The 22,212-nt window shown below is 48.4% G+C and overlaps 1 protein-coding gene across 7 annotated transcripts in view; it reads left to right on the top strand.

The window, feature by feature from the left end:
* PLCG1 (phospholipase C gamma 1) overlaps positions 1-22,212 on the top strand; it is a 64,402-nt gene that overhangs the window by 30,136 nt on the left and 12,054 nt on the right. For all 7 annotated transcript variants that reach the window (XM_031954005.1, XM_031954008.1, XM_031954004.1 and 4 more), the window contains exons 4-22: positions 5,990-6,142; positions 6,261-6,354; positions 6,525-6,572; positions 7,760-7,844; positions 8,088-8,171; positions 8,987-9,021; positions 9,419-9,491; positions 9,823-9,924; positions 10,674-10,792; positions 10,963-11,048; positions 11,196-11,316; positions 15,248-15,416; positions 15,743-15,865; positions 16,587-16,688; positions 16,824-17,011; positions 17,260-17,460; positions 17,569-17,688; positions 18,790-18,970; positions 19,829-19,906. In XM_031954005.1, the coding sequence (XP_031809865.1) occupies positions 5,990-6,142; positions 6,261-6,354; positions 6,525-6,572; positions 7,760-7,844; positions 8,088-8,171; positions 8,987-9,021; positions 9,419-9,491; positions 9,823-9,924; positions 10,674-10,792; positions 10,963-11,048; positions 11,196-11,316; positions 15,248-15,416; positions 15,743-15,865; positions 16,587-16,688; positions 16,824-17,011; positions 17,260-17,460; positions 17,569-17,688; positions 18,790-18,970; positions 19,829-19,906 (2,162 nt within the window). The remainder of the gene's footprint in view (positions 1-5,989; positions 6,143-6,260; positions 6,355-6,524; positions 6,573-7,759; positions 7,845-8,087; positions 8,172-8,986; positions 9,022-9,418; positions 9,492-9,822; positions 9,925-10,673; positions 10,793-10,962; positions 11,049-11,195; positions 11,317-15,247; positions 15,417-15,742; positions 15,866-16,586; positions 16,689-16,823; positions 17,012-17,259; positions 17,461-17,568; positions 17,689-18,789; positions 18,971-19,828; positions 19,907-22,212) is intronic.

Genomic DNA, 22,212 nt, shown 5'->3' with positions numbered 1-22,212 from the left:
TCTTTATTTAAAAGTAAAATAGTATTAACTCTACTTGCCAATTTGATATGATGAGAGTCAATGTGATATACTAGATAGAGATGGCCTTGAAGTCAGGAACCTGAGTTTACAATCTGCATCTGGAATGTGTGTGTGTGTGTGTGTGTGTGTGTGTGTGTGTGTGTGTGTGTATGTGTGAGAGAGAGAGAGAGAGAGAGAGAGAGAAAGAGAGAGAGACAGAGAGAGATGGAGGGAGGGGAGAGAGAGGGAGAGAGGCAGAGATAAAAAGAAAAATACAGAGAGAGAGAGAAAGAGAGAGAGAGAGAGAGACCCACACACACAGAGAGAAAGAGGGAGAGGTCACCTGTCTCAGCACTCCAGGCAACTCTTTAAGGATCTGAGTTAAAAAGGTGACAGTGTATGGGAAGAAACTGAACCCCATTTCCCCCCTGAGGAGGGAGGAAATTTTTGACTGTTTTAAATATACTTTGCCAGTGGAACATTCATTCCACTTTGCTTATATTTTAAAATTTAAGTTCAAGGGGCTTTTCTTTTACTGCTTGGCCCAGGGAAGGCTCTTTGGAACAGGATCTGAAAAGATCTTCATCATTGACTATACTAGTGGATCCCATTCCTCTTCCCTGGGTGGCGGTGCCCCCAGATTGTGTTTGATTATTAGTGAGATTCGGTTCTTATTGTGTTTCCTCATTTGAAGGTCTTCATTTGACCATTAATCAGCCCATTGTGGAGGTAGAATTATTTAGTTTTTGGTCAATTGAAGAGCCGGAGCCCTTCTCTGTGAGCATGTTTGCTGTACATGAACTAGACTTGCGTACCAGTGGGACTAGTAGAGCATCTCCCACATCACCACAGGAAGAGGAGTCAGGAGCAGAACACTGGGCTGCTGTGGAAGGGGCTGGGCTTGCACGCACTCCTGGGGTGACTGAGTAAGGCACAGCTTTCCTAAGCCTCAGTGTTCTTAGTGTGTAAATGGGCTTTAATGAGCTTTTCCTCAGATTCCCTCCTGAAGTTATTATGTGGAAGGCACTCATGACTGGCCAGTTTTCTCTACATCTAAACCAGCATTTTTTTTTAAGTATTTTATTTTCCTCAATTACATGTGAAAAGAATTTTCAACATTCATTTTTGAAATGGAGTTCCAAACTCTCTCCCTCCCTCCCCACTGCCCTTATTGAGAAGGCAAGAAATTTGACAGAGGCTGACAGCATTTCATTTTTCATGTTTTTGTCCGTTTGCCGGTTATGAGGCGTGAGAGGAATGGCGCGCTCGGAAGTGTTGCGGACACGGGAGTCCTCTCTGCCCAGGACATCATGGGGGATGCCTTCCTGTAACTTAGGCCGGGCTGCAGGGAGGTCAGCCCTTCCAAGGGCAGGGCCATGGGTCCAGAGGGGCCGGGCGGGGCCCTCCCCCGCGGGCAAGCCTTTGGGCCGCCAGACGTTCCTGTGTGGGGGAGGAGGGTCAGGTTTGCACAAGAAAAGTTGTTTTCTGTTTCGGAGGTGTTCACTGGTGGTTTCGCCTTGGGTGAGCGAGGAGCTGCCATTAAGGGCTCCTTCTGCCCTTTGAAGTTGCCCTCAGCAGAGGCCGGCCCTCTCCCCCTTTCCTTCTCCACCCAACTGGTCTCTCCACTTTGTTTCCTCTCCTCCCGATCCAGACCCCTGTCTCTGCCCTCCTGGTGCGCTGCTTTCAGAGATTGTTATTGTTACTGCTAACAGCTCCTGTTTACACAGGCCTCTGAGGTGGCCCAGGGCCGCCCCAGCCCGGGCCTTCTGCCCCAGCCCGGGCCTTCTGCCCCAGCCCGGGCCTTCTGCCCCAGCCCCGGTTTTCCCTTCTCTGGGGTCGCAGACCCTGCACACTCCGCGCCGTCGCCTCCAGGGTGGGCAGTACAGGGACTGTCACCCACGCTTTTCAGCAGGGAAGCTGAAGCTCCCAGCCTGCACAGACCAATTTGTCCAGAGTCACTCTCGGACAGCAAAGAGCAGCGCCCAGAATCGGATTTGGATCTTCTGCCTCCCATCCCGGGGTTCATTCACTTTGGGAGTGTGCCCTGTGTTAGTGCAAGGAGGAGGGAGGGATCCGTGGTTTGAGGTCCAGAAGGAAGCCGGCATTGGGGGGGGGGGAGCCAGAGAACATGTTGGGGGGGGCAGGGCAGAAGAGGGGTGCTGAAAAGCTGGGAGGGTCAGCTATTCTTGGAACTGAGGGAAGGAGGAAAACAATCCATGAGCCCTAGAGTTTGGACTTGACCAGAGAGAGGAGAGAGAGACAGAGAGAGATAGCAAGCAATTTTATCTAGGTTAAATATATGCATTTCTTCTAAATATATTTCCATATTTATTGTGCTGTGCAAGAAAAATCAGATCAAAAGGGGAAAAAAACGAGAGAAAAAAAACCAAACAACAACAAAAGGGGAAAATGCTATGCTTTGATCCACACCTCTCTCTGGATGCAGTTCTTTGGAGTTTTCTTGGCAAAGATACTGGTTTGCCCTTTCCTTGGATAAAGGCAGAGGTTAAGTGACTTGCCTAGGATCTGAGGTTGAATTTGAACTCGGGTATTCTTGATTCCAGGCCCAGTGCTCTATCCACTGCTGCCTCTTTTGTAACTTTTAGAGCTGCCTAAAACTGGAATGGACTCCTTTGGGAGGTAGTGAGCTCCTGTCATGGGAAGTGTTTGAACCCAAGGTAAAGATGTGCCTGAGATAAGAAAAGGATTTCTGCTTGGGATGGCACCTTACATAAATTGTCTCTTTTTATCTGAAAGATAATGTTGTTGTTAGTCCCATTTTACAGATGAGGGGATTGAGGCAGACAGTTTAAGTGACTTATCCAAGTTCTCACAGGTAGTAAGTGTCTGAGGCAAAATTGGAATTCTTCCAGGCTCTGGATTCAGGGTTCTGTCCCCTGCGTCACTTAACTGTCTCTATGGTCCCGTCCTGTAATTCAGTAACATTTATTAATGACGACTATGAGGCATTTAAAGGGCAAAGGCTGGATTCTCCAGGTGCAAGTCAGGAGAGAAAGGAGATCGGACCAAGAGATTATGGGCTTAAGGTCTGAGGGTTGTAGTTGTTCCGGGGTGCCCCCTGTGTGGCCTAATGAGGGATGGTAGTGGGAGGGAATCCAGGGGCTTAGGCCTCCTCCTGACCTTTGTTCCTCCCCGCGTGATTGTCTGAGATCCCGTCTGGGCTCTCTCCAGAGCCTTGTTTCTTGAGCTGACACTCACCACGTTTTAGGGTGATTGTGTTTTTCAGCAAGCTTGCTTCCTCCCTGGGGGAAGGCCCAGCCCTGGCCAGCCTCCCCCAAGGTCCCTTCGCTCAGAGGACAAAACTCCTTTCTCTCCCATGTTTGTGAGACGTATTTATAGTCTCCATGGTATTTGCCTCCTACCTGAGGTTTGGGTGGGGTGCACTGGGCTCTCTCCTTGGCCACCGACTGCCTCCCACCAGACCAGAAGCTATAGCTGGCAGAGCCAAGGGAAGAAGTGGGGGTGGTGGGGGACGTTTACAGCTCCTCATTCTCAGCATCCCCCCCTTGGCTAAGAAGCCAGCCCGCCCCGTGCCCCCAGCCCCCACCCCCAGCCCAGGCACCCCACAGGACCCTAACTGGTGGCTGGGGTTTGTTGTTCAGCCGTACCTTGTGTGAGAAAAAATGACTCACAAAGTGTCACTCACCCCCCCCCCCCCCCCCCCCCCCCCCCCCCACACACACCTCCAGTTTTTCCCAGGCATCTCCTCACCTGACTGGGCTCCTCTGGCTTCTGAAGGGGGAGGGTCAGGTCATGAGAAGTCATCGGGAGTCGCCATGGTTCCCTCTTAGCTCTGGGAGAAGCGCCTGAGCTGGACTGGCGTGCCCAGGCCAGCCGTGGCTAGTCGTGGTGTCAGCCCGGGCCTGAGAACCTGCAAGAATGCCTGGCTCTGCTTTTTCAAGCAGTCTGTGAGACCCAGGGCTGGAAAGCACTGGGAGGTCATCCAATCTAATCTTATTTTACAGAAAGGGAAACTGAGGCCCAGAGAGATCAGGGACTTACTTGAGCACATTATAAGTAGCAAGCCCAGGATTTGAATTTAGCCAAACGGGAGAGGGGTGATTTTGATAAGAATTATAATTAGTGCTCTTTCATTTATTGATTTTATTTTTGTTTTTGCTTTTAAAAATTGATAGCTGTTTTCTTTTTACAAAACCTTTGTTTCTGAACATATGCCTTCTTCCTCTATTCAGCGAAGCTGTTCCTTGTACCAAAAATGGGAAAAAAAAAGGGGGGGGGTCAGGAAAACAAATTAACATGGTCTAGTCTGACAGTCGTGCAGTATCACACACCTATAGTCTCTTACCTCTTCAGAGAAGGGAGGGACGTGCATTTTCTCAGCTCTTTTCTGGGGTCAAGTGCGCAATGGTCTTTAAAAAAATTTTCTTCTATTGTTATCTTCTGTTTTTATATCACCAAAATTTCCTTCTGTGGTCCTCTCCTGTCTCTCCAAGCTATTCCATGTGGCAAAGCTTTTTTTTTTTTTTAAAGAAAAAAACAAAACAAGGAAGAAGAGGAAAAAACATCAGCTAAATCGGTCAATTACCAAAAAAATAAAAATAAAATAAAAATCTGGCAATTTGTGCACTATTCTATGCCTGTGGGCTCCCCACCTCTGTAAAGGAATGAGGAGGTATACAATAACATGATTTTCACATCGTCTCCTATTTTCAAAGTTTGTTCCAGCCTTCATTTCTTTGCCCATGCAGTTTCTCCTACTGGGAGCACTCCACCTCCAACCATATCTTACCGTACCTTGTAGAATCACAGAGAAGAATCACAGAGATTTAGGATTTGGAAAGAGTCTTAAAGATTATCTAGTTCAAAGTTCCCCTGCCACATGAAGGAAGCCCCTTGGAATCCCCTTAGGAAATTGTCATGTTAGATAAGTAAAATGAGAAATGATGGTGAGTTTGGAATCGGGGCTGGGGGAATCCCAGCTCTGCTACTTGCTGCCTTTGTGACTGGTCTTGATGAGCTTCTGGCTTGAAAGCTGTGATCCCCCACAAGACCTTCAGGGCTGGGGGAGCTGCATCCCTCACAAAGAAACCCATTCCTTTAGAAAATCTCTTCTCACTGCCTCACACTACGACTGGTCTCTTCTCAGAGCTCAGAATTTCTGAGAGTTGGGAGGAACCTCAAGAGTTAATCTCATCCAGTCGGGTCTTGGTCAAGAAGCCCCTTTCTGCCATCCAGGACAGCCCCTGCTTGGAAATCGTCACTGCTTCCCTTACCAGCCCCTTTTACTTCTGGACAGCTCCAGTTATTGTACCTCCCATTACTGCCAATTCTGCCCTCCAGGGCTAAGCTGAATGGGCTTCTTTCCATGTGGAAAATCCCTGGTTCCCCTCATGGGTTCCTCGCGCAGCCTGGTGCCACATGGTGCTTAGAGCCATAGGATTCAGTGCTAACTGTCCTGGTAGGGGGGCAGGTAGGTGACCCAGGGGAGAGAGCACCAGCCTGAGAGGGAGGAGACACTGAATTCAAATCCTGCCTCAGACACTGTGTGTCCCTGTGTCCCTTAGCCCCAGTGTCCCCCAGATGTGACAGTATGTGTATCTCTGTTCCCCTTCCTAGAGGGGGGCTTTTAAATAGCTGAAAGTCTCTGTTTTTGTGTGTTTCACTTAGAGCCCAGTGTAGAGGTAGACTAGTGGTAGGGTGGGGGACACGGGGGAGACTTGAGTAAAATGGGTTGGTTGGGATCCTTGGATCTTGAATCTGTAGCCAGAAGGGACCTCAGAGGGCCTCCCCCTTCGTTTTACAGATGAGGAAATGGAGACCCAGAGAGGAGGGGAAGATTCCTCCAGTTCACAGGGGCCGGCAGGAGCCTATGAGAAGACCCAAACCAGGTCTTAGTGTCCACTTTGCCCCGCAGCTCTTGGCTATCGACTGTCTGAGCCAAGACCGTTGGAGGTTTCAGGTGGAGGCTCTTTCTGAACTGACTCATGGGGCCTTTGCTCTTCCGTAGTTGATATTCGTGAAATCAAGGAGATCCGGCCTGGGAAAACCTCTCGTGATTTTGACCGTTACCAGGAGGACCCGGCCTTCCGGCCCGACCAGTCCCATTGCTTTGTTATCCTGTACGGCATGGAATTCCGCCTGAAAACGCTGAGTCTGCAAGGTGCGGGTCTGGGGGAGCCTGGGGGGCCTGCAGGGAGGGCCGGTGGGTATGTCTGGCAGCTTCTCGGGGAGGGGGCAGCCTCGGCCTCTGCTCACCCGGCTTTCCCTCCGCCCCGCAGCCACCTCGGAGGACGAAGTGAATATGTGGATCAAAGGCTTGAACTGGTTGGTGACTGATACCGTGCAGGCGGCCACGCCTCTGCAGATCGAGAGGTGGGTCTCAGCCAGCCCAGCTGGCTCCTTGGAGTGGGGGGGGGGACAAGGCAGGACGAGGGGGTGGGGGTCCCACCTTACAGGGAAGCTGAGGGTATTCATGGGGGCCCCGTCACCCGGCCCAAGCCAGCTGGCCCGAGGCCCATCTCGAGCTGTGTGCTTTGTCGCAGGTGGCTCCGGAAGCAGTTCTACTCCGTGGATCGGAATCGGGAAGACAGGTAAGCGCGGGGCCCAGGAGTGCGCTGCCCTAAGGGAAGGGGGTCTCAGAACAGCTGGCTGCCTCCGTGTAGGAGCAGGGGCTGGGTCGTCCCATAGGAGCCGGCTCTGGGTAATCCCTGGGCAGTAGCTCTTCCCAGAACAGACCCACCTTCCTTCCTACAGGCAGTAAGGTCATCATTGTATGGAAAGAATGAACCCCTTGGGACCTCCTGACTAAGGTTATATCCAACTGTTCTTCCAATGGGATCACCTGTGGGAGCTGGAGGGCAAACAGAAGGCCCACCCACACCTTTTCTATATTAAATTAGTTATTGAAAATAAATGGTATGGACCTTAAAGGGAAAGGATGGATTTGTGTTAACGTAAAACGAATTTATTGGGCACCTACTAAGTGCAAGAAATTGGGGATATAAACAGAAATGAACTATATCTTATCTACTGCTTCCTTTTTCCTCAGCAGCATATGCGCATGCACACATATACTTATGCACACGTTCCTTTCTTCCTTCTTCTAGCTCCTAAATCTCTGTATATAGTTTTAAGTTTGATTTTTTAAATTTTATAAATAATTATGTATTATATATAACAGTTATATATATAATATGTAATTATGAATAAATAAAATATTATTTAAAATATTTATATTTTTTTCCTGTAATTACATTAAACAATTTTTTTATGTTAAAAATAGTTTTGAGTTCCAGATTCAATCCCTCTCTCCCCTCTGCCCTCCCTGAGGTGCCAAGCAATCAGATAAGGTTATACATGTGCCTTTGTGTGTAGGCTGGCTTAGCTTGGGAGTTTAGGTGAGTGCTTCTCGGAGAATTGGTTGAAATAGTCTAAGTGGGGACTTGAATGGTAATTAAGAACATAGCTAATTGTCATTGGTGCTATCCCTCCCTCATAAGTTTCCTCATCTCAAAAATGAGGACATTAGAAGAGGTGTTCTCTGAGACCAGCTCTGACCTGTTTTTTGTGCCCCGAGCTCCTTCCCAGCTGCACATTCAGTGGTTTTATGCTCCTTGTCCCTCTGTCCATTCAGGCACCTCCTCCTACTCCTGGCCCTGGTCAGGGCCTTATTAACTTAGCCCTCGGGAGGGCAGGAATCGGTGGTGGGTCTGTGGAATGGGCCCTCGGGCTCACTGACCACAGAGGGAAAGACGAGGGGATGTCTTTGTCCTCTCAGGATTTCTGCCAAGGATCTTAAGAACATGCTGTCCCAGGTCAACTACCGAGTTCCCAACATGCGGTTCCTGAGGGAACGGTTGACGGTAAGCGTTGTTTCATCCGTGTCTGTCTGGTGCTGGCCAGCATCGTGGGGCCCGGGGCTCCGAGTCAGCCCTCACAGAGAAGGCCCCATTGGGTGGATTGGTGCACACATTGCCCCTAGAGGAACCTGGGAGGAAGGAGAGGGAGCCTGAGTTTTTCCTTACATTTCACTCGGTCTCCCTTCTCCCCTGATACCTTTGACCTTGGGCACTCCTGGGATGACTCATGGGCTTGTGCTTTGCCAGGACATGGAGCAGCGGAGTGGGGACATCACCTATGGCCAGTTTGCGCAGCTCTACCGCAGCCTCATGTTCAGTGCCCAGAAATCGGTGAGAACTGCTCTGGAACTGCCGCCCTTCCCCATTTCACCTCCAGCATTCTGTCTGTGGAAATCCAGACCCCCTCACTTACATATGAATGTAACCCCAGGTCCCAATTGCTTTGTAGCCACCTCCATTCAGTTGAGTTGAATAAACATTTATTAAATGGGAAAAGGAAGGGACTAAGCATCTATTAAGTGCCTGCTGTATGTCAGGCCTCGTGCTAAGCATTTTACAAAGATTATTTTGTTTGATCCTCAACAAGTCTGTAAAAATCATAATGTCTAGCACTTATACAACACTTTAAAGTTTATAAAGTGCTTTACAGATATCTCACTTAATCCTTACAACAATCCTGGCGGATAGATTCCAGTATGATTCCCATTTTATAGATGACAAAATTGAGGCAGACAGGTTAAGTAACTTGCCTAGTGTCATGTAGCTCATAGGTATTTGAGGCAGGATTTGAATTCAAACCTAGACCCTGCCAGCTTATGGTTCTGTCAACTGCACCACCCAGCTGCCATATTGGTATAGGAAAGATACTATATCCAGAGTCGTCACAGCCCTAGTTGGGCTCCTTACTGCTATTGGCAAAGCTTTTGGCCTCCGCTTTCTCATCTGTGAGACAGAAGTCTTGGACTGGCTAATCTCTCGGGTTCCCGACTGACAGTCTGTGATTCTAAGTTAGACACTAGAATACAAGGGAACTCTCGTTTGAGACCCTGGAACTCCCATTTCCTTGAAGTCTATTTCTGTCTTCCCCACCTCCAATTCCTAGGGCATCTTTGAGCCCCTTCCCCTAATTTGGCTGTCTCCCACAGATGGACTTTCCTTTCCTGGAAGCCGGCACCCTGAGGTTTGTGGGGTGGGGTGGTTTCCCTTCCCTTCATCTTAACCCTTCTCCTGGTGGGGTGGGCTGGGATGGGGGAGAGGGGAAGGAGGAACTGGGGAGAAGGATGGAACCCTTCATAGGATTAAGATTTTCCTCAGAACCTGGATGCTAAATGGCTTCCCAAGGAAAGAGGGACATTGCTTTGTAGGTCCGGCACACAGATCTAATGCACAGTGCATGATGTAGACAGAGTAGAGGATCTGGATTCAAATCCTGCGTCTGTCACTCAATATATGACTTTGGGAAAATCACCCATCTCTTTTTCCCCTCTTTGAAATGAGGTTCTTAGACTAGATCTCGGTGGTCCCTTTCTGGAGTAGGCTGAGACCCTAATCTCTCCTTCTCTTTTTCCTGTCTGCAGGGGCGGGGATCGACCCGAGCTCTGCAGAGTTTCCCTGTCGGAGTTTCAGCAGTTTCTCCTGGAATACCAGGGGGTATGGAGGATCCAAGGGCCAGAGGGGAGTGGAGGAGGGAGAGGGTCTCCCCATGTTGTAGGACTTAAACCTAAGAGAGATGACCTTGAGCTTTCCTAACTAGGGAGTGACATTCTCTGTGGCAGGCCGGGATTGAGGGAAGGCCGTAGTTGTCGTGTGGCCCTGCTTTTGAGGGTTTGGGGAGGGAGGTGATTCTGGAGGGTGTCAGGACAGGGAAAGGGCCTTTGGATCACCCCGTCCCCCATCCTCATCCTCAAGGCTCCAGGGCGGTAGCGGGCTGGGTTGGGAGGTCTGAGGCTCTGTGTACCCTACGCCAGTTCTTTCCCTGCAGGAGCTGTGGGCCACTGACAGGCTGCAGGTGCAGGAGTTCATGCTCAGCTTCCTCCAAGACCCGCTCCGGGAAATCGAGGAGCCTTACTTCTTCCTGGACGAGGTGAGACCCTCACAGAACACAGTGATCGTCCACTTTGGGCAGTGACAGGGAGCTCCCTATCTTCCAAGGAAATCTGTTTGACAGCCCTAGTTATGTTAGCAAGTTGTTACTTGTATATATTGAAAGACAACCCCCTGTAGCTTTTCTTTTTAGATTATAATTGGGTTAATAAGAACTATCACTTATAAAATGCTTTGAAGTTGTAAAACACTTTAGAAACATTATCTCATTTTGCCCTCACAACATTCTGGGAGCTGGGATATTGCTTATCTTCATTTTATAGATGGGGAAACTGGAGTGGGCAAACAGGGCAAACGTTTAAGTGACTTGTCACACAGCACATAAGGGTCTGAGGCTGTGTTTGAAGCTGGATTGTCCCGACTCCAAGTCCGGGGCTCTGCCCCCTAACGAGCAGGCTAGCTGTGCCTTTGGGACTTGGGTGGAACCGAGAGGTTTGCTCTTTCTGTGACATCCCCAGTACTTTCACCGGCCAGCCGGACCCAGAGCTCTTGCCCAAAGAGGCTTCCTGTAAGGGGAGAAGCTGGACCCTGCGGATAGGAGGGGTTGGGGGCAGCGGGAGCAGCCTGTTCCCCCAGCTGAGGTCTCGTTAGCCCGTGGCTGGCCCGGGCCGACCCAGCAGCACCGTGACCTGCACACTCCTTGTGGGAGCCATAAGCCCAGACTGCCTTTTGGAGATAGCATCCCAACTGCTGGGAATTTAATTACTCTCCCCATCTGTTTTGGGGCAGTTTGTTACCTTCCTGTTTTCCAAAGAGAATAACATCTGGAACTCCCAGCTGGATTCGGTGTGTGTGGACACCATGAACAACCCTCTGTCTCAGTATTGGATCTCTTCATCTCACAACACGTGAGGACCTGTGGATGGGGGGATGGGAGGGGTCCCCTCGGCGCCAGCATCACTTCCCCCTTTCTTTCCTCTCCCTCGCCTCTGGCCCGGGAGGAAGCCGGGTGACGGGCTTAGGGGAGCAGGGTCTGCCCCGTGGCTACCCCAACGCCAGCCCCATCTGTGAATAACAGGTACCTGACCGGGGACCAGTTCTCCAGCGAGTCCTCCTTGGAGGCCTATGCGCGGTGCCTCCGGATGGGCTGCCGATGCATCGAGTGTGAGTCGGGGCAGGAAGGGGGGGCGAGGGATGGGAGGAGGGGTACATCTGTCCGGCGTGGGCCTGTCTGGGGCCGGGCGCAGGAAGGGAGGGGCCCCTTAGCTGCTGCTCTTCCTGGGACCAACCACCTTGTCTCTCCTCTTGAAGTGGACTGCTGGGATGGACCGGACGGGATGCCAGTCATTTACCATGGACACACCCTCACCACCAAGATCAAGTTCTCCGATGTTCTGCACACCATCAAGGAGCATGCCTTCGTGACCTCGGAGTGAGTGGAGTGGGATGGGGAGTGGGCAGGCCGGGGCCGCCGGGCAGGGGTCTGGGGGGGTGGGGGGACCTTGCCGCCTACGCCTGCTATCCCTGCTCCCACTGGGTCACTGAGACTCGCCACCTACGGCCGCCTCTGCTCGTGGAACGTGAGAGCCTGAAGAGACGGAAAAGGGCTGGGGAGACTGACTTCACAGAGGTTCTAAGAGAAGGGAAAGTTGTGGGGTAATCCCAGCCCTGCTGGGCTGCTGTCTGTGTGGCTTGATTTGACTCTCTGATTCTCAGTTTTTCCATCTGTGAAATGGAATTGGATTAGATGATTATTTAGAGCCTTTCCAGCTCTAGTGGTCTGTGGGATTTGCCTGAAGTCACACAAATTAGTGGCAGAACAGAAAATTGAACCCAGGTTTCTCGGCTCCCCATCCAGCATTCTGGCACACAGTGCTGGCTCTCCTTCCACCTGAGTCCTGTATTTTTGACCTGTTTATCTTGTGGTGTCAAACTAAAATAGAACTGGATTACTGGCCACATTGACTTAGGAAACCACAAGTGACCATTATCTATATTGCGTTATATTTTTATATATTTTTTTGTTAAACATTTCTCAATTACATTTTAATCTGCTTTATATTTTCTTTCATCCATCTCCTTTCTTTCTGTTTCTTTGTTATTCCTTGTGTGATTGTCACAATAGGCTTCTAACAGGTATTCTTGATTCCGGTCTCTCCTCATCCAATCCTTTCTGCCTGTAGCTGCCGCTGTGGTCTTCCTAATGCTCAGCCACTTCCTCTCTTTAAGCCTCAGTTTCTTCATCTTTAAAATGGGAAGTTTATTCTAGGTAATTGCTAACGTCCTTTTCAGTGATAACTCGATCTTGTTCCTTCCTTGGCTACCTGTCCTGCGAGGGTATCCTTGTTGGCATCCTCAGAACCAGCCTTGATTTCTTAGCTATTTCTTACCCCTTATGTCCAGTCAGTTACCCAGTATTGCCAATTAACAATAATAATGACATTGATAATTCTTTCACGATATGTAACAGTGATAGTGATGCTGATTCTACTCTCATAATATATAACAATAATGGTGATGACCATTATACTAATACAAATGGCTAGCATTTATATGCACCTATAATGTGCTTATGCTAAATAATTTGCAAATATCTCATTTGATTTTCACAAAAACCTTGCAAGGTGTAAGTGCTGTTATTATCCCATTTTACAGTTGAGGAAACTGAGGCAAATGGGCGAAGTGAATTGCTGAAACACATAAAGCTGGTAAATGACTGAAACTGGTTTTCCTGTCTCCAGGCTCAGCACTCTCTCCATTGCGCCACCTAGCTGCCTGACAGATCTTATATTCATCCCCTTCCCTCACAAGGTTCTGGTCCTTATCGCCTCTTACCTACAATAGCCTCCTAATTGGTCCTTCAGTCTTTGGGCTTTCTCCTCTCCAAAACAAATTTCACAGAAGTGTGTGTGTAATTGTATTTTTCAAAGTTAAATATACTTATTTTTAAAAATTATAAATTAAAAACTACAAAAAAAAACCCTTATTATAAACATGCATTGTTCAACAAAACAAATTCTATAGGAATCATGTCTGCAAATATGTCTTTTTCTACATTGTCTTGAATAAATGGTTTTTCATCGCATTGATTAGATTCTAAAGTCTTCCAAAGTTATTTTTTAAAATAATTTTTAATAATGTTGTGTAATTGTTTAAGTTGTTTCCTTAGTTCTGTTCACCTTACTCTGTGGTTCGTGACAGTCTTCTCCATTTCTTCTAAAGCTACTCATTTTATTTTATACCCATTTCCACTTTTTTGGCTACTATGGAAAGAGCTGCCATAAATATATTTTTTTAACATATAGATTCTTGAGGCAGCTAGTTGGTGCAGCGGATAGAGCATCAGCCCTGAAGTCAAGAGGATGTGAGTTCAAATATGGTCTCAGACACTTAACACTTCCTGGCTGTGTGACCCTGGGCAAGTCACTTAATCCCAACTGCCTCAGCAAAACAGAACATAGATTCTTATCCTCTTTCTTTGATCTCTTTAGGCTGAGTAGTAATAAAGCTGGGTCAAAGTGTCTACAAACTTTAGGAACTTTTTGGATCTAATTCCAAATTAATTTCCATAGGTTCATCAAAAATATACCAGTGTGCTTGTTTTCCTTCCCACAGTCCCTCCAGCACTTGTCCTTTTTGCTCATTTTATAGATGTGATATGGCACCTGAGTCATTTTAATTTTCATTTCTCTATTAGTTATTTAGAATATTTTTATGTGATTATTGAGAATTTGCCTGTTCATACCATGATTTTCCTAAAGTATAGGTCTGACTGATTTTGACTCCTCTGCTCAACTAACTCCAGGGGCCTTTCTCTTGCTCCAGGATCTAAATCAAATTACTTTGTGTTGTTTTTAAGGCCTTTCACAGTCTTGCCTCCAGCCTGTTCTTTTATATGTCATATCACTTTCCTTCACACACTCTGTATTTCTAATGAACCTGCCTTATTGCTGTTCCTTGTCTCTGACATTTAGTCTCCCATTTCTGGATCTTTGCCTCCTTGCCTTATTTTTGTAGAATCCCTCGTGTCCTTTTTTCAAAACTCAGATCAAGTACTTGGGGCATCCTACAAGCAGTCCATCCTATGCCCTATGAGGGCATACTCCTCAGAGAGATACTTTGTATTTGCTTCCCCAGTGTAATACAAATTCTTTGAGGAAAGGAACTGCTCCTTTTTATCTTTGCATTGCTGACACTTAGATTAATGGCCTGCATATAGCAGGTGCTTAATAAATGCTTGTCCAATGAAAGTGTAAAGGCAGAACCATCTGGCATCTCCCTGAGTCTCCAGCCTTATCTTGCATTGGTCTGCTTTTACAAAACAGTGATTCAGGGGTGCCCTTGTTTTCTGCCCAGCAACTAGGTGGCAAGGTGGATTGAGGCTAAATAGGACTAAATTCGAAACTTCCTTAAGACACTTGAGAATTTTTTGATGCTGCTCAGCCTTAGTTTCTTTATCTGTCAAACAGGGATGATAAGAATGGCACCTACCTCTAGACTGTGTTAGTTCAAATGAGATAACATGTGTAAAGCACTTGAGAAACTTTGTAAGGTCCTATAAATATCTTAGCTCTTGTTATTATCATTCCCAGTGTCCCCTGCCCATCTTGCATTCATGTCTTCCTTTTATCTTGCCTGCTTGAAATATCCCCTTCCCCCACCCCCATCCTCTTGTTCTATCCCCTCCCCTAAGCCCCAGTTTTAACTTCCTTCATGAAGTGTTCCCTGACTATAGTGTGCTTTTAATGAATCCTTCGTAAGTACTGATTATAGACAGAGCCCTGTGCTGGGAGGGGGGGAGAAGGGAGGGGGTACCACAATAAGCTTCAACTCTTTCTGCCTCTTCCAGCCCCAGGCGTTCCTGTGCAGTCACCCCCATTTCTCCCGGCCTGCCCCTTGTTCAGTCATTCCAGCTTGTATCTGACCTTTTGTGATCCCCATTTAGGGTTTTTGGGGGGCAGAAGTATTAGAGTGGTTTGCCATTTCTGTCTCCAGCTCCTTTTACAGATGAGGAAACTGAGGCAAACAGTTAAATGACTTGCCCAGGATCACACAGTTAAGGAAGTGTCTGAGGCTGGATTTGAATTCATGAAGCTGACTCTTAATTACTCTAAGCCCAGTGTTCTATCTGCCGCTGCACCTAGCGGGCCGAACCAGCCCCGAATGGTGATCTTTTCCTCCGTGAGTGCCCGGCACAGTGTGCTTCCCTCATCCCACACTAAGTGTGCCCTGATTGGAGGATATGTGCCATATACCGCAGCCAGACTTCTTCCCAGGCGAGACCGCGTACCTCTTCTCCCCTTCCCACAGGGCTGAGCCTGGGGGGAGACCTCACCTGACTCTGGCCCCCCTTCCTGAACCAGGTACCCCGTGATCTTGTCCATTGAGGATCATTGCAGCATCGCTCAGCAGAGAAACATGGCCCAGTACTTCAAGAAGGTATTTGGCGACACGCTTCTCACCAAGCCCGTGGACATTGCGGCTGATGGTCTGCCTTCGCCCAACCAGCTCAAGAGAAAAATCCTTATCAAGGTATCTGCGTGGGAGGCAGGGCTCAGAGCGGGGAGAGAAGGGAGCAGGCAGGAGGGCCTAGGAGCAGGGGACGAGGTGACGAAAGGATGGGGGGGGGGCCCAGTTCCCTGGGCTTCCTTTCCCTTCCTGGACCTGTTGCCTCGGCCAGAGTTGGGAGGCTGAGCCTGGCCGGGACCGACCTTGCTGGGGCCCCAGTGACCTTTGCAGAGCTACAGGCAGGCCGAGGACTTGTGGCCTAGCAGAGTGAGGTTTTCTAGCAGACCATCAGAAGGATAGAGGTCGGGGGGAATATTGGGTGAGCAAGGACTCTGACCCCCCTTATGCAGCACAAGAAGCTGGCTGAGGGCAGTGCCTACGAGGAGGTGCCCACGTCGGTGATGTACTCAGAGAATGACATCAGCAATTCCATCAAGAACGGCATCCTCTATTTGGAAGACCCCATTAATCACGTGAGAGTTGGGCCGGGGCCACGGGAAGGAGAGTGGGCCAGGAGGGTGCAGTTAGTTTGTAGTAAAGTGAACTAGATTTAAATTCCAGCTCTGCTATTTAATACCTCTATAACCTCAGGCAAGGAGGCCTGAGGAGTGCAAGGGACCCTCCTCAGATCTTGAGTAGGGGACATGGGGGCAGTGAGGAGCGAGAGATCTTAGGTAGGGGACATGGGGGCAGTGAGGAGTGAGGGATCTTGGGTAAGGGACATGGGGGCAGTGAGGAGTGAGGGATCTTGGGTAGGGGACATGGGGGCAGTGAGGAGCGAGAGATCTTAGGTAGGGGACATGGGGGCAGTGAGGAGTGAGGGATCTTGGGTAGGGGACATGGGGGCAGTGAGGAGTGAGGGATCTTGGGTAGGGGACATGGGGGCAGTGAGGATGAGGGATCTTGGGAAGGGGACATGGGGGCAGTGAGGATGAGGGATCTTGGGTAGGGGACATGGGGGCAGTGAGGAGCGAGGGATCTTGGGTAGGGGACATGGGGGCAGTGAGGAGTGAGGGATCTTGGGTAGGGGACATGGGGGCAGTGAGGAGTGAGGGATCTTGGGTAGGGGACATGGGGGCAGTGAGGATGAGGGATCTTGGGAAGGGGACATGGGGGCAGTGAGGATGAGGGATCTTGGGAAGGGGGCATGGGGGCAGTTAGGGGTCCTTAGTGACTTTATCCTGTGATTCTCAGGAGTGGTACCCGCACTACTTTGTACTGACCAGCAGCAAAATCTATTACTCAGAGGAGACCAACAGTGACCAGGGCAACGAGGACGAGGAGGAGCCAAAGGAGGTGATGATGGAGCTGGGCCCAAAGGGTCGGAGATGGGATTGGGAAGGTGATAGAGCATGGACGCTGAAAATCAGCTGCTCAGATAAGCCCAAGAGGGGATGAGAGATGAAATCTCCTCCCCTGCCCTCCCGCCAGGTGAGCAGCAGTGCCGAGCTACACTCCAGCGAGAAATGGTTCCATGGGAAGCTAGGGGCCGGTCGGGACGGGCGACACATCGCCGAGCGGCTGCTTACCGAGTACTGCATTGAGACCGGAGCCCCCGACGGTTCCTTTCTGGTTCGGGAGAGTGAGACCTTTGTCGGGGACTACACCCTGTCCTTCTGGTGAGGCTCCCCTGCCCCGCTGGGAACATCTCCCCTCCATTAGTTCTCTGCCTTAGAGTTAGTCTCCTCGGGCCCGGGACCTCCAGGGCCGAGCAGTGCTTGGCCAGCCTCAGACCCCGCTCCCAGCATCTGTTTCCCGCGGCCTCGGGATTCTGGCGTCCTGCGCCACGGGCTGAAGGAAAGGGGCCCTGGGGAAGTGCTGAGTCTGATGTCTTTGGGCTTCCTGATCCTCTCCCTCCCTCCCTCAGGCGGAACGGGAAGGTGCAGCACTGCCGGATCCACTCCCGTCAGGACGCCGGCAGCCCCAAGTTCTTCCTGACAGACAACCTGGTGTTTGACTCGCTCTATGACCTCATCACCCACTACCAGCAGGTGCCGCTGCGATGCAACGAGTTCGAGATGCGCCTTACGGAGCCCGTGCCTCAGACTAACGCACACGAGAGCAAAGAGTGAGGGGCAGCCCAGTGGGAACGAGGAGCTTGCAGGGCCTGGGGGAGAGCGGGGGGCCGTCCTGCTGGCGGACGGTGGAGCGCATTAACCCGGGGCCCTGCCTGCAGGTGGTACCACGCCAGTCTGACCCGAGCCCAGGCGGAACATATGTTGATGCGGGTTCCCCGGGACGGGGCCTTCCTCGTGCGAAAGCGGAGCGAGCCCAACTCCTACGCCATCTCCTTCCGGTAGGGCCCTGGCGGGGTGTGGGGAGAGTGCCCGCGCCAGAGAGGGAGGGGTGGGGGGGAAGGGGGCCATGGGGACTGGTCTGGAGCTCTGCCTCTGTGTGGGCTGGGGGCAGGGTGGGACAGGGCTGAGAGGTGTCCGAGTCTCGTCAGGGACCGCAAGCCCAGGAGGGGGAGAGGCGGTCCTGGGCCTGTGTTCAGGCATTCAGTCAGCCAGCATTTATTAAGCGTAGATCTACAATTTTTTAAAAAGATGTTTCAGGGTCAATCAGTCGCTATATTTTTATCTTTAGAGGCAATTGGGGTTAAGTGACTTGCTTAGGGTCACACAGCTACTCAGTGTCTGAGGCTATATTTGAACTTGCACCTGTTTAAACTATACGGATAGGTTTGCTGTCTTGGGGAGGAGAGAGGTAAGGGAAAGAGGAAAAAAAATTTGGAACACAAAGTTACAAAAATGAATGTTGATATTTTAACATATTGTTGGATTACTTTCTGTCCGGGAGAAGGGATTGGGGAAAGGAGGAAGAAAAAATTTGGAACGCAAGGTTTTGTCAGGGTAAATGTTGAAAACTATCTGTGCGTGTGTTTTGAAAACTAAAACTTTTTAAAATTAATTATTAAATTAAAAAATTGTTTAAAAACTAAGAAATGTTGAAAACTCTCTTTACATGTAAAATACTTGAACTTAGGTCTCCCTGACTCCAGAGCTGGTGCTCTATCACTGTGCTACTTAGCTATCCTGTTTCAAATGACTAAAAATGAAATTATCCCTAATCTCAAGGAGTTTATTTTTTTAATGAATTAGAAAACAAGAACATGTATAAGTATGTATAGCAGAAGGAGAGAATACATGTCAATAGGTAGAGGGTAATTGGGGAGGATGGGGGAGACAAATATTAGGAGGCATCAGAACAAGCTTCATGTAAGAGTTGCTTGAACTGTGATTTGAAGGATGAGAGAGTGTTAGAGGCCAGAGAAAGGAGAGAGGGTGTTAAGGGCCTAAGAGATGGGTAGAGCAAAGACAAGGAGATGGGAGGGATATGTGCCACATTCGGATGCAATTCTGTGGAGGGTTGAACTATTGTCTCACTGACCCCTCAGGGCAGAAGGGAAGATCAAACATTGCCGGGTCCAGCAGGAGGGGCAGACGGTGATGCTGGGGAACTCGGAGTTTGACAGCCTTGTAGATCTCATCAGTTACTATGAGAAGCATCCACTGTATCGAAAGATGAAGCTCCGGTACCCCATCAATGAGGAGGCATTGGAGAAGATGGGCACAGCGGTAAGAAGGGGGCACCTGGGAAAGCAGGGTGGATTTGGAAGTCATGGGCTGGGCTGGGGAAGCATATGAGAACTTGGAGAAAGCTGGGAATCTGTGAGATGGTTTTGAAATTAAAAAATAATAAAACCAAATTTTTTTTTAAAAGTATCATCTTGTACAGTAGCTGATTTGGGAGCATCTAGTGATGGCTGGGAGAGGCCATGAATAGCAAGAAGAAAGCCCATGGATGGCCAGTGGGGCTTAAGCTGAGTCAGGCAGGTTTGGATTGGTGATGAAGGAGAGGATAGGACCTACAAATAGTCCAAGGCAATAAGGCAGTTAGGGGTGAGGAAGAGGAGGCAGAGATAGAATTGATTTTGAGGGAAAGCGAGAAAAGGGAGAGGGAGAGATGACACCAAGATTTCAAACCTGAGAGAACAGTGCTGATACCATCAACAGAAATAAAGAAACTCGGAGGGAAGGCAGGTCAGTCTGGGGTAGCAAACAGCTTCATATTTGACATTGATCCTAAAATGTTGGATTTTATCTCACTAGTAGTTGGAAGTACATCTCTGGAGTTCTGAGTTAGATGCAAAGACTTGGGGCTCATTTGTATTGAGTATCAAAGTCATGCAAATGGATGAAATGGTCAAGGGAGAGAATGTAGAGAGAAAGTTAAGGGCAGCATTGAGGAAAATCACTCTTTAGCAAGTGGGAGAAAGATGAGAAAAATGGGATGAGAGACCAAGAACCAGCATTCTGAGAGGAAGGAAGCCAAGAGAAGTGTGAGTTTGAAGATGATTGTATGTGCCGATCACCGAGGGGCAAGATGAGGCCAGAGATCTTGCTGCACCTGATAGGAAGTCACTTTCTTTTCAGGAACCTGACTATGGAGCTCTGTATGAAGGACGGAATCCAGGTTTCTATGTGGAGGCAAATCCTATGCCAACTTTTAAGGTAAAGAGTTCTGGGTGGCACAGGGGATCCAGTGGTAGACTTGGAATCTGGAAGACTTGTGTCCAAGTCTTTCCTACACAATTACTTAGCTGTGTGACCTTGGGCAAGGCAATTGCTCTCAGCCTGTTTCCTCATCTGTAAAATTAGAATAATAATAGCACCAACCTCATAGGGATGTCGTGAGGGTTAGACAAGTCAACATGTATAGTACTTTGTAAACCTGAAAGTGCTATGTTAGCACTTAGCTATATTAGATGCTATCACCTTGACATTGTTCCCCATGGCCTCTCATTCAAACTCTTTCCAGGGACTGGGAATCCCTTCTTGAGATCTCCCTTTCCCCTGGGATAGTGCTAGTCTGGGACCTCATGGTTGTCTTTGGGTTATCTCTTGGAGTTGAGAGATAAATAGGGAGATTTCCCATAAGGGTAGGTGATTTGGATTTTTTCCTCTTCTTCCCTCCCTTCCCTATACTTGCCCATACCTGAATTTCTGGGTTGGAGGAGATTGCACACTTGTAGTCAATATTCAGCTTCCCCTTCTTTGGAAGAAGTAGCACAGCACTGCAAAAAGTGTTCCTAGGAGACCAGAAGATGATTTTTCAGGATGGTTGTAAAAGAGGGTTCTTGTTCTGAGAAGGGTTACTTAATTGAGAGGCCATATCTTGCTCTGAGTTATTGTCACCTTCTGGGGTTAAGGATCTTCTTCGGCTTGAGCAGGTAACTTTAAAAAATGATAATAATAATAATAATAGCTTTTTATTTTTCAAAATACATGCAAAGATAATTTTCAATATTCACCCTTGTAAAACCTTGTGCTTGTCCCTTCCCATCTCCTCATTCCCCTAGATAGCAAGCAACCCACGTAAATTAAACATGTGCAATTTTTCTAAACATATTTCCACATTTATCATGCTGTGCAAAAAAAAAAAAAAAAAAAAAAAAAAAAAGATCAAAGGGGGAAAAAACGAGAAAACAAAAAACAAGCAAGCAAACAACAAAAAACAGGTGAACATATTGTGTTATGATCCACATTCAGTCTCCATAGTTCTCTCTCTGGATGCGGATGGCACTTTCCTTCCCTAGTCTATTGGAACTGGCCTGAATCATATCATTATTGAAAAGAGCCACATCTATCAGAGTTGATTGTCACATAATCTTGTTGCTGTGTACAATGTTCTCTTGGTTCTACTCACTTCCCTTAGCATCAGTTCATGTAAGTCTCCCCAGGCCTTTTGAAATCATCCTGCTGATTGTTTCTTATAGAACAATAATATTCCATAACATTCATATATATATATAGAACTCATTCAGCCATTCCCCAAATGAGTTTCCAATTCCTTGCCACAACAAAAAGGGCTTGAACAGGTAAGTCTTGACGCTTAAACTTCTTCCTCTGGAGCTGATTGAGGACTCAGTTGCTGCCCCTAAAAGTTCTAGAATCACCAGTCCTCTTACTGAGCAGTCTCAGCTAGACATCTCAGTCCCAGTTCCTGCCTAAGTTACTCTAAAGTATGACATATGCCAATCAAAATAGTTCCCATCTAATTGGTAAGAGAAGGTTCATTAGGATCAAACCTCTTATTAAGAAATGAGCTATATCAAATCCTTGATTTTTCTTTTAAAGCAAAAGAAGAAATAGACCTGGAGAGACAAAGGGACTAGCTCAAGGTCACATAGGTAATAAGTAGCAGAGGCAGATTTTTGAATCTAGGCCTTCTGGCTCCAAATCAGGGTCTTTCCTTTTATGTATCCCTGCGTTTCCTAAGCTATTGGGGTGGAAGGGACCTTAGAACTTATGAATATGTTTTTTATCTGCATATATTTATATGTATTTGGGGTTATGCATGCAGGCGAGTGATTGCTCTCACATGTGAAGGAGAGACCAGATGGAGAGTCAGTCCATCAGCACTGTCAGCTGGCTACAGTGAAAATAGTATGGAATTTGGAAACAGGACCTGGGGTTGCCCAGTCTGCTCTAAGTCCTGGCAAGGCCTTTCTCCTCGTTTGGCCTCCATTTCCTCCTCTGCAAATTGAGAGGCTTGCTTAGACCAGATGGCCTCTCTTTGTGAAATGAGGAGGTTGGACAAAACGACCTTTCAGATCTTTCTCCTGTGGCTTTTAAATTCCGTGACAGCAGCACAAGGTTAGGCCATCTGCTCTCCAGGCTGTACAGAGTTCCTCCAGGGGGATCCTCCGACCAAACCCAGCTTAACTAAACTTAGCTTTTCCCCTTCAAGTTTTTGCTCCTCATTTGAGTAGTGAATAATGTGGAACCATGTTGGTGTTCCCAGTTTGGAGACCATT

Source organism: Sarcophilus harrisii, chromosome 2 (assembly GCF_902635505.1).
Source record: "Sarcophilus harrisii chromosome 2, mSarHar1.11, whole genome shotgun sequence".
In the NCBI taxonomy this organism is placed as follows: Eukaryota; Metazoa; Chordata; class Mammalia; order Dasyuromorphia; family Dasyuridae; genus Sarcophilus; species Sarcophilus harrisii.
This window is presented reverse-complemented; position numbering and strand designations above follow the sequence as displayed.